At 41.0% G+C, this 14,969-nt stretch overlaps 1 protein-coding gene across 3 annotated transcripts in view; it reads right to left on the bottom strand.

The window, feature by feature from the left end:
- Positions 1 to 5,599: 5,599 nt before the first annotated feature.
- ASPG (asparaginase) overlaps positions 5,600 to 14,969 on the bottom strand; it is a 48,341-nt gene continuing 38,971 nt past the window's right edge. For 2 of the 3 annotated variants that reach the window (XM_051620710.1, XM_051620707.1), the window contains 4 exons: positions 14,423 to 14,509; positions 8,019 to 8,118; positions 7,638 to 7,696; positions 5,600 to 6,029 (listed from right to left, as the gene is read on the bottom strand). In XM_051620710.1, the coding sequence (XP_051476670.1) occupies positions 7,643 to 7,696; positions 8,019 to 8,118; positions 14,423 to 14,509 (241 nt within the window). In that variant the 3' untranslated portion in view covers positions 5,600 to 6,029; positions 7,638 to 7,642. Of the gene's footprint in view, positions 6,030 to 7,637; positions 7,697 to 8,014; positions 8,119 to 14,422; positions 14,510 to 14,969 lie in introns of all 3 variants that reach the window. The other variant, XM_051620708.1, reaches the window with a different exon arrangement.

Raw genomic sequence — 14,969 nt, 5'->3', positions numbered from 1 at the left:
CCAACCAGCTGTTTTTTCAGGGTTAGTAGAATTATGTGTCCAGTCCCATAAAGCCATCAGAAAGGAGGTCATTACTAATGATTTGACCATCTATTGAGATTTCCTAATTATTTTGTAGTTCGAGCCATTGAAAATAGAGTGTGACTTTGTACTGAAGTAGTCTGGTAATTTTTAGCAATATCTCATATTTCTGGTTTTATTGTCCTTGAATGTAGAACTTTCCAAACAACAGTGGTGAATAGTGACATAGCTATGGCCAAAGAGCTCTGTTAAAGTTGTCCAAGTAAATAAACTGATATTTCACATCACACTCTGTCAGTCAGCAGAGATAACAGGCAGTCATCTTGGTCTGAAGCCGCAGAGCTCTAGGGGATCCAGTAGAGATCTGTGTTTTGCCTCGTGGGTGCTGGGAATCGTGTCACCCAAAACCGACCCTGTAGTGGGAACTGGAAATTCAGCTGTGCCACAGAAAGAATTTGATGCATTGAAATCCCATTTTTACTGTGCTGTGGTCACAAAGATCCACGGCAAAACATACCCAGGAAGGAAATCACACACCCTGAAAGATGCAGGTGTAATTATTCATGCACAGCCATCACCATCAGAGAATCTCCCCAGTGCAGCAGCTTCTTGCATATGACAGGACTAATTTACAACTATCTGCTCTAATTGTGATAACTCCTTATCTCTCAGCAAAAGATTGCCATTGAGGTTCCTCTTTCTTTCTCCTGAAATTCTTTTCTTTGCTACATGTGACCATTACTACTGAATTGCCATGATTGTCATTACCCTTCTGTGCTATATAATTAATCATTTAATGTTAAATAATTGGAAATCAAGGTGTAGAAATAATCAGCTGACAAACAAACAGTAGTGTCATTCTCTTGCCCCTTCCTTTTAACCTTTCACTGCCCGGATTCTCATCTAATTTTACTTGTAAGTGGCTGTTGAACACCAAGCACAAGAGCTTGGTAGGAGCTACAGCAATGGCACTACAGAAGGAACACATTTTTTGCACATAAACATGTAATTAACAGGGCTCATCTGTACTCAGAAATGCTGCACACGCTACCAAGCAGCCAGTTCTGGCCAGGGAACACCTCCCCTGGCCACCATTCTTCTGGTCCCATTTTGAAGCTGAGAAGAGGCAAAGGAATACCGTGGCTCGTGAACATGGTTATTTACTGTAGTGATACTTATTGCTGCTCCAAGACAGAGGGCGATCTCTCAGCCTTTTCCTGTCTGGTTGTGCAACGTGCCACACATCAGGTTGTGCGTTGCCGAAGCTTGGCAGCGCCTGTGTACGGAGGAGGCTGCAGAGCAAAGCTGCAGGATGTTGTTGCTTGGCACCTTCCCATGGATTTGACTGACATCCTGCACATCTCCCTCTGATGTGCAGGATCTCGGAGTGGGAGGGAGGTGCTGATGTGGAGCTCAAAATGCCAGTGGGAGTACAGAAGATCTGCACCAGCTGAGCGTGCCCCAACAGGTGAGCCTGTGCAGCGCTGGGTGAGGGGAAAGGGGCACTGCCTCTTCCCCGCCAATGGAGCCTGCGAGGGGTCCTGGTCCCCATTTGTTATACCCTCCTGTTATGTCAGCCACAATTCTGGTCAGAAGTCAACATACATTTGGACGCCAAGGACTAAATCCTTTGACCATAAGATTTGTATCATCTTCACCTTCCAAGCAGAGCCACGTTAAGTAGTGCTGTTTTGTGTGCTTTACGCTGGACTTCTCATTTTGTTGCTATCACTCAGGAGTCTTGTCTCAGCTACACCTCTGAGGTGCACTCTCCTGCCTCTTCCCATTCAACTGATCAGAGGTAAATAAATGTATGTCTAATGAAATTTCTAAAGTAATTTTCAGGTAGACACTTTGCACAAATAATAAATCTGGTAGTACCAGATTTTGTTCTGACTCATGGACTATCTAAGATGGCAACATTTGAGTCTCACAGATTCATTTGTATGGTTCAGTAGAGTATTTTACATATCTTAGAAGCTTTCTACATTAATAGCTTTCTAAAAGAGTCACTAAAATGAAAGTGCAATCAAGCACCACAGTGTCATAAAATAGTGTTGAAGAATCATGGAAAGACTAGTCTAACTAGTCTAGAAGATGATTATACTGCTGATAGAGTCCACTTGGAAGAGACACAAACCTATCAGCAATGCCTGTGATGACATACTCCCCGCACATTTGATCGGTTCTTTATAATTCCTTGTTTTCACCCATCATACAATTACTTCATGTTTATCTCAGTGATCTAACCAATTGTGATGCTGGAAACAAAAAGCATGTTATTTCATATACTGCTGTGGTAGGTCCTATGCAGGGATCAGCGTAGTACCTGGAGAAGGTGATTACACTTGTGGCAGAATTTGATTGTGCTGTGGGTCCATCATCTTTTGTTTGTAAGTGGTACCGGGCACGCTTTGTCTTCCATGTACAAGTGATACATTTCCCTCCTTAGTCATTTCACTACTTGAATGCACCTTAAAAATGGAGGAATCTTCCAACTAGATAAGATTTTTTTTGGAAGAACCCCAGTAGATCACACCATTCAGAAGACTGCAAATAAAGAAGCACTGATTCAAGGAGGATAAATCAGTTTAGTTCCAGATGAGAGATTTCATTGTCAGTCATTGCTGAACACCAAAATCCTTGTATGAGAAACTTGAGATACAGTCATTCTAAATTAAGATCTGCAGAACTGGAGTTATTTAGCAATTTAAGAAGAAGGAGCCGATACTGAAGCCTTTCTGAACAGCTGAATTAATTCAGCAAGTACTGATCAGACACAGCTAGTCAATCCGTCAGTGGGTCAGCCAGCCTTGACAGATGTTAGCAGTTTACCAAGATGACATGCAATAAGAGAGCAAGCACATGCTGATTTTTCAAATAATTTAGAATGCACTTCTGTCACAGAAAGTTTTATATGAGAATCTCCAAACAGAAAGTTAATGTTTTCAGACATCGGTGAAAAAGAAAGTGGTTGCATTCAGGAAAGGAAAAGTTGTAACTCAAATCAGAAAGGAACTTGGACATGCAAATCTCTGCTTTATACAGTGAGTGTTGGGGAAGTGCTGACATAGGCCAAGTAGTCCCTATCCCTTGGCAGTATTAGCTGGATCACTAGGAAAAAGAAACAAAAGTGGAAGCTGGGTGTTGTCTTTCAAGTGAAGAAAGCTGTAGAATTGATGCAATGTTTGACTTTTACAGGAGGCATTCATAGCGTCCTCTTTGGAGAGGCAGCAGAGGTTCCAGCATCAGCATCCGTTCCCAGAACATCCCTGCAACTTAAGAGATCCACCACTGAAAACAAATGCAACATTTGTGTAGCAGCTGCGAGTCTCACATTAGTGATTATGCCTTGGTGCTATTCTGTAGTCGCTGCTGAAAACGCGCACAGCAGGATGGTCCCAGCCCGGCGGCAGCCCCGACACTCTCACACTATCAGGAGCTTGTGCACATTCCTGGTGTGGCATTTCACCTGTTGCTGCTTTTGTAGGGCAAGGGAAGCTACCGTTCAAACGCTTGCATTATTAGACTGAGGCTGGAAAAGAAAGGGAGCCACTGCCATTTTCTAACAGAAACTGAAATGTCATCTTTATGTTCCAACAAGCATTAAAAAGTGATAATTAAAATAATCACAAGCTTTTCTGTGCCCCAAGAAAATGCAAAGCCAACTTAATCCAGCTTCTACCTTGCTATTTCAATGTGTGCTGTGTATCAAATACCAAACACAGATCTGCAGATGATCCTCGCAGTATGTGCTAGATCTAAACAACTGTAATTGGATACATGGAGATAGGAAAGGGTACATGGACATCATGGGCAACTGGAATTGAACCTGTTACAGAATTATGGAACAGACCCATAGCTAGTCCCAGCACTACAGTGGGTGTGTTTGCATTAGTAATGGTCCTGCACAGCTGTTTAATCTGCAAACCTTTACCAAGCAGAAGATGGCTGGATAAAGAGTGTATTTGATCTTTTCAGGTATGGTCTGAAGGAGATAAATTAGCATGTTTAAAAATTTTAAGCTCCTTTTGGAATGTCTAACATAGTTTAACTAATGAAAAAAACTCAGCTGCTTACAGTAACTAAAACAAATAGATAGAAACAAATAGGTAGAATTTTCATTCCTTACTACACACAAATGGATTCACCAATTAACACTGAAAGTTATCATATAGAGTATAATAATTATTATTATTATTGTTAAATCCACTGCACAGAGCAAAGGTTATAATAGATGAACAACACAAATTCAGGCTCTCAAAAATGCTACTGAAGTTCACCCCGAACACAAAATCAACAGCTGAAGTTTCTGGCACTGAGTGAGTGATTCTTGCCACTTTTTAAAAAGCAGCACCCTAGACAGTTTCTCCTAATGCTCGTAGGCTGTTCCAGTTCTTGAATGAAATTTTGACATATATAAGAGAACCAAGTTCTTTCTCAGATAAATTTTAAATTTGCATTCATGTGTTTGCCATTCAGAGATTTTTTTAGATATTGGCCTATTAATAAGGTAAATTGCAGATTTTCTAGGAAGCTGCAGGAACACTATCTCATGCAAGATAACATATTAATAGTATATATATTTCTGTAATAGATATCTTCTGTTATAAAGAAACTTTACTGGATCACATTTCCTTTGTGTCTTCACCTGGCTCATATGCAGAAAGAAAATGGCTGTCTTCTCTGCTTCAGTTTTACTGTTGATGCCTGTTATTGCAGGAATTCACACCAGAATACTATTCTTTGTTCAAAAGAAAAAAAGAAGCTATGCTTCGTGCTCTACATGGATGCAACAGTGTAGCTGTAATTTTTGTGACTGTAGTGACTGTAGAGGCGCATTACTCTTCACCTTAAAATGTCAGGCATTTTCATGTTCTTGTTTTGTTTTTAATTGGAGCTCATACAACCTTGTTTTAGGGGGATCTGATACAGAACATACTTTGGGAATCTTTTAATACGAGCAGGCTCAGCAAGTAGTCCATGCAGCTTTTCTCCACCATAAAAATAGCTGTGGGAAGGCTGAAGAGTAGAAAGAGGAAAAAGAAAAAACTATCTGCACTTCAGAGATTCCCTTCAGGTGAAGCAGATAGAAAATCCACATAGATTATTGTAGAAGCTGTAGGTGAAATGAAAAGTTGCCATCTCCAATATATGCATTTGCCTGAAGTATTCTCTAGGTTTACATATTCTAGGGCAGACACAGCTGTAAAGATCTACATTGCTCTTTTCTTTAGTCTGAAAGTGTTGGGACTTTAATACTGAGATCACATTTACAGTCCAAAGAATTATGTGTCCAGCATGTAGCAATCTTGATTATATTCCGGTCAGGATGTGGGAAAGATGCTATTAGAAACAAAACAATCAATTCACTTAGACAGTGCCACAAACATGCTTTCTGGCCTCTGCCTCCTCATTTTAAGTGAGGTTTTATAGCGACACATTGGTGAAGAGTAGTACACAACTGCAGGCAGATGCCCATGACTGATTCAATTGTTTGCACTGACACTCACAATTGCTGTAATTGCAACCGAAGTGATAGAAGCCATTGCAAAAAACAGACAAAGTGAAACCAACATTGTTCCTCAGAGATTTTATTAGTTGAAACCCAAAAATGCACAATCCACTGTTTTTTCTTGGTATTAATTCACCACAGCGTTTCCGTTTGCTGTGCCTGCAATACTGTCTTCATTAATTTAACATAGGATTCAAAAGGCCACTTTAAAAACACAACTTGTACAGTGAAGACAATACATTCCAGGCTCATTTTTTGATTTAAAAATCTTTTCAAAAACAGTGATTAAAAGATAAAGCAGCAAATCATTTTTAGAAAATCATTAGGAACTTAACGTGATCCCAAACAGAGAATACTTCTAAACTCTTAGCTTTCTTGTGTGCTCCAAGAGCAGCTACTGTTGTTCCTTTCCTCTTTTCCTCCTGTAACTGCTTAACACCATTAACGTTCAAAGCTGGTATTTCTGAAGAGGAGTGACCATCTTCTACAGCCTCTGGAGAAAGAGAAAATGGATGTTTAGAACTTGGCATTATCCAAAACCTTCCTGAGAAGAGATTACCTTGGAGCCTGCCAAGCAAGTTCTCATACGGTACTTCCCTCAGTCTGCCTACACTACTGGTGGCTCAGTCCAAAGGAATTAAGAGATGATCCATGTAGGAGTTGAGGATTTAACACATTCACTCCCCACTTACAAAATAAGAGTTACTTTTGGAGATCTGTTTCACTGAAAATGGAAATCCCTTTGCAACATAACCCATATCCTGGAAGTTATTTTTAGCATCTTCATCCTGGACGCTGGAAAACTTCCATTTAAATGCTCGAGACTGTGATTATTTCTAATCCTTCTATATCAGCTAAAACCGAAGAAAAAACCACAGCTTTACAGGAAAGGAAAAAAATCCCTGATTCTGTCCTTTGTTCATTCAGACCAGTATATAGTGATGAAAAAATGCTACTGGTTCCAGTTGCAGTTCCTCACTTACATACACATGAATTTACGTGCATTGGTCAAATGGGACCAGCAAAACCTCTAACTAAATTTGGTGTCAATTTTATTAAATAAAGGAGATAATCTCCTTCCAATATTTAATATTGGTATTAGACTTGCTAATAAATTGAAGAAGAGAAACCTAAATCAACAACATGTTGCATCAGAAAGAAGTTTTGAGAAATTAAAGGCATGTGTTAATAATGTCTCCAGTTACAGCACAGCACGGGAGAAGATTGAACGCCCAGTTTCCTATAGAGAGAGCTGTCAGATCTGCTGCTTTGAACACACAGCTCACACTCACCTCACAGCCAGGGAAACACACCTTGTGCCTTAGCAGTACACGAGATTTATGCTGGAAGCCTGTGTCAGGGACAACCAGGCAGCTACATCGAAGGTCTGAGTTAGAGAAGTCTGTGGCACTGCCCTGTCCTGTGCCCAGAGCGGGAGCAAGGCCTCGGCTGGGCTCTCTGCTGACTTGAGCCTTCTGTAGTCTGTGTGTGTACAACAACTAACTCCTGTCCATTAAGAATCTGCCCCGTGTTTCCTGTGGTGCTTGAGGATGTTACACTAGAAGATGGGCTGGTGTCAGGTGCTCCATTGAAAGCTAGAGGGAGAGCAGAGGTGGAAATGTGATAGGTACCATAGTACCTGGGACGGCCTCGACAGCAGCTCTGCTGGAGCAGGGGATGCTCCTGTGCTGTGGGCACAGCTCCCTGAACACCAGGTCTGGCAGAGAGCCTGATGACAGGTTTTCCTCCCTAAAGCAGGCAAGGCAGAGGAGCTATCTATTGCAACGGCCCAACAGAACAAGTCATTGATGCCCTCAGTGGTTTTATTTTGGTAGCATTTAGATTCCCAAGCACATTCAGAACCACACGGGGATGCACCATAAAATTGCACTTCCGGGTTCAGGCAGAGAGAAGGATAAACAGTAACCCCACTCTACAAGGAAGGACTAAAATACTTGGGGTTGTATCAGAAACTAAGACAGGGACAGCTGAACCCAGATGCCCTAGGGTGAACTAAGGCTGGAATACAAAATCCACATTCATACATGTATATCCTGCTCAGTACATTTCAGAAATCTAGCACTTGAAAATGAGATCTTACCTTCTTTACTGCTTTTGCCTAAAGAATTCAAGAACCTCCTTATGCCCTGTAGCCTCTGCCTGTAAAAAGAAACATGAATAAATCCTGCCATCCTGTGTACCAGGACATGCAAATACTTACTTGTGGGAAGTAAAAATACGTTACCACAAAATGATTAAAATTCAATTTAAATTTTAACTCCTCTGACATAGATGAGGAAGTTCTGGCTCTAACAATTTATTGCCTCAGAACAGCACCAGGCTTGAGTCTGAGAGAAACTCTAATCCAGTTTATAGTCCCCAAAGTAGCATTCACATTTCCCAGACTAATATTATCCAACAGCATGTGTTACTAACTCGCACAGCCAACACGCCATACGGAGTACAGTAAGTACACACTTACTACTTGGAGGGGATTCCTGCCATCATAACCAGTTTGCTCCAGGTCTGCACCAGCAAGGTACCAGGCATACAGCCCATCCACATCGCCTTTAGCTGTAAGGCTGGAAAGAGAGTAATTAATATTGGTTATAAATCTTTTGGTCCATTCCAAGTGTGCTCCTGGATCCTGTCAATTAGCTCAGCGTGCAAACGCTGCACCAGAACAGGCTCAACATGGCTGCCAGGGCAGAGAGGTAAGGAAAGGAACACTATTACAACAGCCTTGACTAGCTGAGCAAGCAACACAGCTTGATGAATCAGTTCCTTCAATTAATAGGGCTGTGCTGTAAGTACTTACAACAGGCTAGTTTCACATAGTGGGTGTGACTGTGGCCAAAGGGGAAAAAAAAGTCATGCAGTTTCATATTTCACAACACAATATTTATCTCATGAAATGGGTTGGGGGGAGGGCAATGGCTAACTCAAGGTGCAGCTAAGTAAGAGCACAAGCAGGTATGCTAAGGAATCAGTTTGCCTTATTTAACACCACTAAGAAAACCCCTTCATGGGTTAGTGTAAGTGTGTTTGCTATAAGAAGTTATGACAGCCTATTTTATGTGGTATCATTTGGACAGCAATGCACCTGTATTTTTTGAGTTTGGTAAGATAATTTTTAAGATTTAAATGGGTAGCAAGCAAAAAAAAGCTTTTAAAAGATGCCCTCTATCTGCTATGTATAACAAGCAATAGAAAGGATCAAAATTAATCATATACAAATAAGTGAATTTTCAGAAGAATGTACACCAGATTGTTTTTTCACACATCTGCTGGTAGTCTCACCCACAATATCTAATTTTTAGGTTTAATTTTTAACTTTCATTTTGGTAAAAGAAGGGATAACAGCCTGTACACATGCAAAAGCATGACCATCTGTACCAAGCCTGTGGGCAGGCTGAACTGACAGCAAGGCTAGGAAGATTACCTTCAGTTTTCTCAAGAAACCAACATCTGTTAGGCTTCAGACCTGAACTCACCATGTGCTCAGAGTTTGTTTCAGCAGAACCATTCTGATACTCATCCGTTGAGGTTAAATCTCATGAAGGGAGGGGGAACCCTCCCCAAACTTATTAAGTTCAGCGTTTGCTGCCTTAAACAGTGCTCAAACAGCATTCTGCTGGCAGCAGGGATGGAGGATGGTGACAGGCTCCTGGGTATAACAACCAAGCCAGGCAGATCTGGTGGAGAGTGGAGAAGGCTGGAAAGATGCAAGGGGCAGACAGTCAAGTAAGCTTATGGAAGAAACCTGGAAAGTAAGGCTGCAACATGCACTTTGCTGCTAGGCTGAAATCACCTCTGTTGATTAAATCTCTTGAAGCACCTGAAAAAATGTTTTCAAGGGAGTGGAAGCCTCTAATTGCAGCAGTCTGAGGAGAGTCAGAGAGGCTTTTGCTTGCAGCAGTCCCAAAGGTTGGAAAGGAAAAGTAAAAGCAAATGGTCTCTGTATTCCTCCATGCAACCCTACCAGCCCTGAGGCAGGGCAGAAGACCTACAGCTGGAACCTCTGGGGCACAGGGAAGTGGGGATCTGGTGCTATGATGTTAAACAGTGCTTCAGTCTGACATGAAGAAAAGGATCAGTAAGTCATTAATGAAACTAGCATCACAAAAAAGGCCGCTCAGAAGCAGTAAGAAAGCAAGAAGGCAAAGGACCTCTAACAGGAAGTTCAGTGGGAAGTCCTTACGGAAACAGCAGGAACAATAAGCATTAATAAAGAAAATGTGTAAGCATTAGTAAAGCAGAGAAGAAATTGCTTAGCAGCCACTTTTGGAACAGAAGTATCTTTATTTGCAAAGACAAGCCTCTTGGCATTGACACTGCAAGGTCCCATAATTAAGGAACAATCAACCAAGAAGCCTACCTAGCAAGTGAGAGTTCCAAGTATCTCCAACACTGGACAGGAAAGCTCTCTATTTGCTGAACAGAATCTCATTGTTCAGCTTCATGCAAAGCAGAAATCACTTTGGGCAAAGACCAGCACATTTAGAAATACTACCAACCTACTTACCCAGGGCAGTTCAGCTAGTATAACTGTAAGCAACAAACAAGGACTACTGCATTTACTTGAAAATTAACTGCCTAATAGCACCTGTTCAGAAAGAGCAATTTAACCCACATTGCCAGAGGCCAACACTGTGAAGTGGTCTCCTTCTGTGACCTCAGAGCAATCCAAATACACGAAAGCATCTTCAATTTTGCAGCAGCCATTTACTGATCAAGTGAGAAATGTATTCTATGGGCACTGTGACCCAGAGAGCAAAAAGTGACACAGGTTGCAAGAAAATTCCGATACCACTCTGAACAGAGGAAACCTACTAGTCACTAAATTGATTATAATCAAGAATGCCACAAAATATGTTCTCCAATTCCCAATCTCTGAAGTCAAGCCAAATGCCTATATTTCCTGTACACACACACTGTAAGTGTACTTCATATAGTCAAATGTATACATACGTCTTCTAAACATGCACTGTAGGGGCCTTTGCTCTGTATTTTTCTCAGAGATATTTATGCCAGCAATTCCAAGTGCATCCTCTAAGCAGCAAATTCCCCATTTTTATGTCATGAAATTGAATAAAAATAACTTCAATGTACACTTACTAGTATGTTTAAAACTTACTTTGTTGAATTAATCACATTTTATTAAACTCTGGCACCATTTACAGCATGTAAGCCCAGATCTGCTGCATATCAGTGCTCTTGCATTTAGAAAAAACAATGTACCCATTTCCCAGTTTCAGCACAGCTCATATAGCCATGATGATAACAGAGATGAGATACCATGAGCAGTGATAATGCAATTATGTGCTCAGAGTTTGTGCCTCCTGACACACTGGCACCGAGCAAGCTCAGTTACAGGAGCTGCTGCTTAAGGGGTGCTGGGTTACAGCCAAGGGACCAGGAGTGCAGCTGCTCAGGTCTCAGAGGGTTTAGAAGGACAAGAGCCAGTGCAGTTCTAGATCTGGGAAGTAATGAGTACAGTTAAATGACACTTTGGGGTTCCCTCTTGTCTTCTTAGGTACTAGGATTTCATCTTTCCCTGTGACAGAAATTTCTGCTTTTTCAGTGATTCTCCTTTTTCAGTGTCAATTAAAGCAATCAGGAAAGACTTTTCTTTTTTCAGGTCTATCATCACCCTGACAAGAGAGGAAAAAAAAATAAAAATATTTTTTTAAATTAAAATCCTCAAAAAGCAAGTGAGCCGTCCAGCACAAGGTGTGGTTTATTCTATCCTGCACACATATGTGTGCAGTGAGTGCTGCACTTGGCTAGTATCTCCATGTCTCTCTCAGCTGGGACAAACTGACTTCTCTGAAAGACAGCAGGCATTAGAAGCTTGGTCCTGATTCCTACAGAGGCTTATTTATCCTTCCTCCCCCAGCCTTATTCCCTCAAGTTTATGTTAAATTGATGAGGCACTTTATTCTGAAAGCTGGTGATTTTAAAGGCTGCATCCTTGTATATTATATCATTTTATGAAATCAAATAATATGAAAGAGAAAGCTGGTTTGGCTTTTTTTGCATCTATTTAATTTTGTGAAGTACAGGCTTGATCAGAGTATCTCAATTCTATGCAGGCTTTTTTTCCTTAAAAAAAACAACCAACACAAAGCAACTCTTTACCAACTCCAAAACTCAGCAAGCCTAAGTCTGAGTGTTCCAATTTATCTAGTCAGGGTTTGGCTTTGCAGACAGATGACAACACTACTGCACTATGAGAAGAGATTCTGACATTGTTAGCAGATTACTAACATTGGGACCTCTTTCTCAGTTCAAAACAAGCCATGAACCCAATACCAAGTATCAACAAAGTGATTCTAAAAATTAGACTACCTCCTCCCTCTTAAAAAAAAGAAACAAGCAAGTGAAACCATGAAAGATTAAATAACTGGATCATCTTGGCTGCACCTGTGTGCATCTCCACTTCCTACACAGGAATTCCCTCTGATACTGTCCAGCTGTCAGTTCAAGTTGAGACTCCTTTCCCTCTCAAACATCTCTGGTACTAAAGCAGCACATTTATTTTTCTTTTATCTCTAAAATCTTCCAGCTGAACTAGTCTTTTCTATTCTAAAATCAGAATTCTAAGCAGAAATGAAGCTGAGGAGACAGTATTAGAACAGAAAAAATCACTGTTCATGGTCTCTTATGAATTTGAGGATAGGTAAGTAGCAAGGGGGGAAACGTGATTACAGCTAGAGTTTATCAGAAAGCCAGGAGCTTTGTCCTTCTAAACCCCAAGAAGCTGATATATTGCCTTGGTGAGAAATTCAGATTGGTACAAATTGCAGCTTAAGGCACATTACAAGATAGAAGAGATGTAAGAAAACAGTCCAAATTAGACAGAAGGAAGATGTTATGAACACCTTGTTCTATAAGCAGTTTGATTATGTGAACACATTGACTGCCATGAAGGTGCCCGTGCCTGCAAAGAGAAGTCTTAAAAAGGAGGAGGTAAGAGGTAGGACAAGGAAGTGAGCACAAACATGCTGGGAAAATATCGGTCAGGTCACCTGAGGACACTCCAGAAGAAGTCTCTGAGACACTCTGGCAGAGGGACAAACACCAGCACCTCAGATTTAATAATGTTTATGCATCGAAATTACTTTCTGTGGAAAAAGTCCACTTTGGCAGAAAAGACTATTCCAGGCCCTCTAAAATAGCTAGAGGAAAGAAAGCCCACCAGATCCGCAGGAGCCATGTATGGAAGAGCCACCATCCACAGACACTTCAGTGCTGTCTCAAAATATGACTCCTGCCTCAGGCTGCCTGTGCTCTGGTCCATGCTGTGCAGTGATGTCTGCCCTTGGCCACGGCAGCTGCTCCGAGCTGCCATGGCTCTGGCTCCTGACCTGCAGTGAGGTGGGGGAGCCTCTTCCCCTCTCACCCCAGGCACACCACACCAAGTCCTCATTCAGCCTCTGCACACACATCCTCTCCTGCCCTCTGTTTGGAAGATTTACATTGTTTTTACATGAAACTTACTGCCATCAATGCAAGTTCCAAAAGATCTTAAAAATGTATGATCAAAATACCAGCTTTGAACCAGGGGAGATTGTGCAACACAGATGCAGGGTGCACAATCCTCCTTAAAACGCTGTTGCAAACTGCATCAGAACTACTTTTGTTTAAAGGACCCTTGCTCTCTTCTCCTGTTTTTTTAAATGTATTATTCCCAGGTCAGCTAGCCAAACTGGTTCTACATGTGGCACCAGGGCTAAGGAAGGGGCCAATTTATTTGCACAGGAACTGCCACTGCCCAAGCCACTCCTCTCACCTTCTTGGCAGATACAAACTATGCAAACCATGGGCTTATTCTGCCCTATCACTTGCTGTGCCCTGGGAAGTGCGTATTTTAACTTCATGGCAAAAGTCTTATTACCCAGTCTCCTCTGAGCATGTTATGCCAATGGAAACACTCCAGCTAGTATTTCTTGATTCCAGAACTGCTCAAAGAACAGAATCCACTCTCTATACAGAACACAGATAAGCTTTACCTTGGCCTTATAGTTTTGTAGACAATATACAGCACTGGTTGGTTCCTACAAGTCTCATGGTTTCCTGTCAAGTCCTGATATAAAGGCCAGTACTCAGAGATGTTTTGCTTTTGAGAGGAAGAGGAGAAGAAAGGAAGTAAAAACTATCAGTAATTTTAGGAAATACATGAAACCTTACAGTTGTCAGAGTAATTTGTAATTCAGGACCAGTTCTGGAAAAAATAAAATCAAGCATCTATTTATTTTCATAATATATATCCATATCATTAAACCACCTTATATATTAAAAGCAACTGTATGTAAAACCAGCTTTAACAGAGGTTTATATCCCCTTCAAATTAAGTGTAGAGACAGTGAGCAGTTGTTCAAAAGTTTTGGAGTTAAACCTATTTGTCTATTTGATTTAGTTATTTTTAAGAGCAATGTTATATGCTAGTTAAAGTAGGAGCCATTCCCAGGTAAATGAAAAGTGGATTTAAAGAAAATAAAAAATTATGCCCTGTGTGCAGCTTTATTCTCAAGTAGAGATGCTATTCAATCACACCTTCCACAGCTTCCTTCTCACTCTTCCTCAGTCTAAGTGCTTGGAAAAAACAGTGCATATTTGCTTCCAGTTCACTTATCCCTAAAATACTCCCTACTTTAGGATTCTCTTGAGTTACCGATGCTCTGACAGAGTTGATTCTTCATTTTATCACTTCGCTTTTTTCCTCATTATTAGTCTAGTACAGAATTGGCCATGTCATGTGCCAGGGACCCAACTGTTTATTGGAAGTTGTATACACGCTGTTCTCCAGTCTAAGAGTCTCTTCTGAAAAGTGATCCCCCTCCATCCCAGCCTTGGGGCCATCTCAGCTTATATCACATTTACCTGCAGAGTATCGTTCCGATGTTCTCCAAGTCATGGCTTGAAAGGTGTGCTCCTGTTTCTCGTAACAAATTAATCACCTGTATGTGCCTTTATGAAAGGAACAGAAAAAACAGAGAAAGTGTCTGGACCAGTAGGTTTTTTTTTCACAGAACCCAGCATTACTCATACACACAAGCAGTCAGTGCAAGCTCTTATGGGATGTTCACCGCCATCACAGGACCAATGAATCTTCTCCAAGGTTACAGATGTAGAAAATAGATCTGCCCTCCCTATCAAAAAATCATTCACATACTAAGCTCATGGAAGTGTTAAGTTCAGCTCTGAAAATGAAAGAGGTGCATCCCTTTATCTTCAAATAAAATTACTTTCTTTACCTGAATGCTAGCTTAATTGAACACTTGAAATATTTGAGATTGAAATGCATGCAATGTGAGGACATTTATTACACAGCATAATTCCTGTATTTTCTAGAATAAAATGCCCATATACATCAGTCTTAAATAGAACATGTCTTACAGTTAAGCAATGAATCTTTAGGTGAATGTAG

The sequence above is a fragment of the Apus apus genome, chromosome 5 (genome assembly GCF_020740795.1).
Source record: "Apus apus isolate bApuApu2 chromosome 5, bApuApu2.pri.cur, whole genome shotgun sequence".
Lineage (NCBI taxonomy): Eukaryota > Metazoa > Chordata > Aves > Apodiformes > Apodidae > Apus > Apus apus.
The sequence above is the reverse complement of the archived record's forward strand: the minus strand, read 5'-3'. Positions and strand labels throughout refer to the sequence as shown.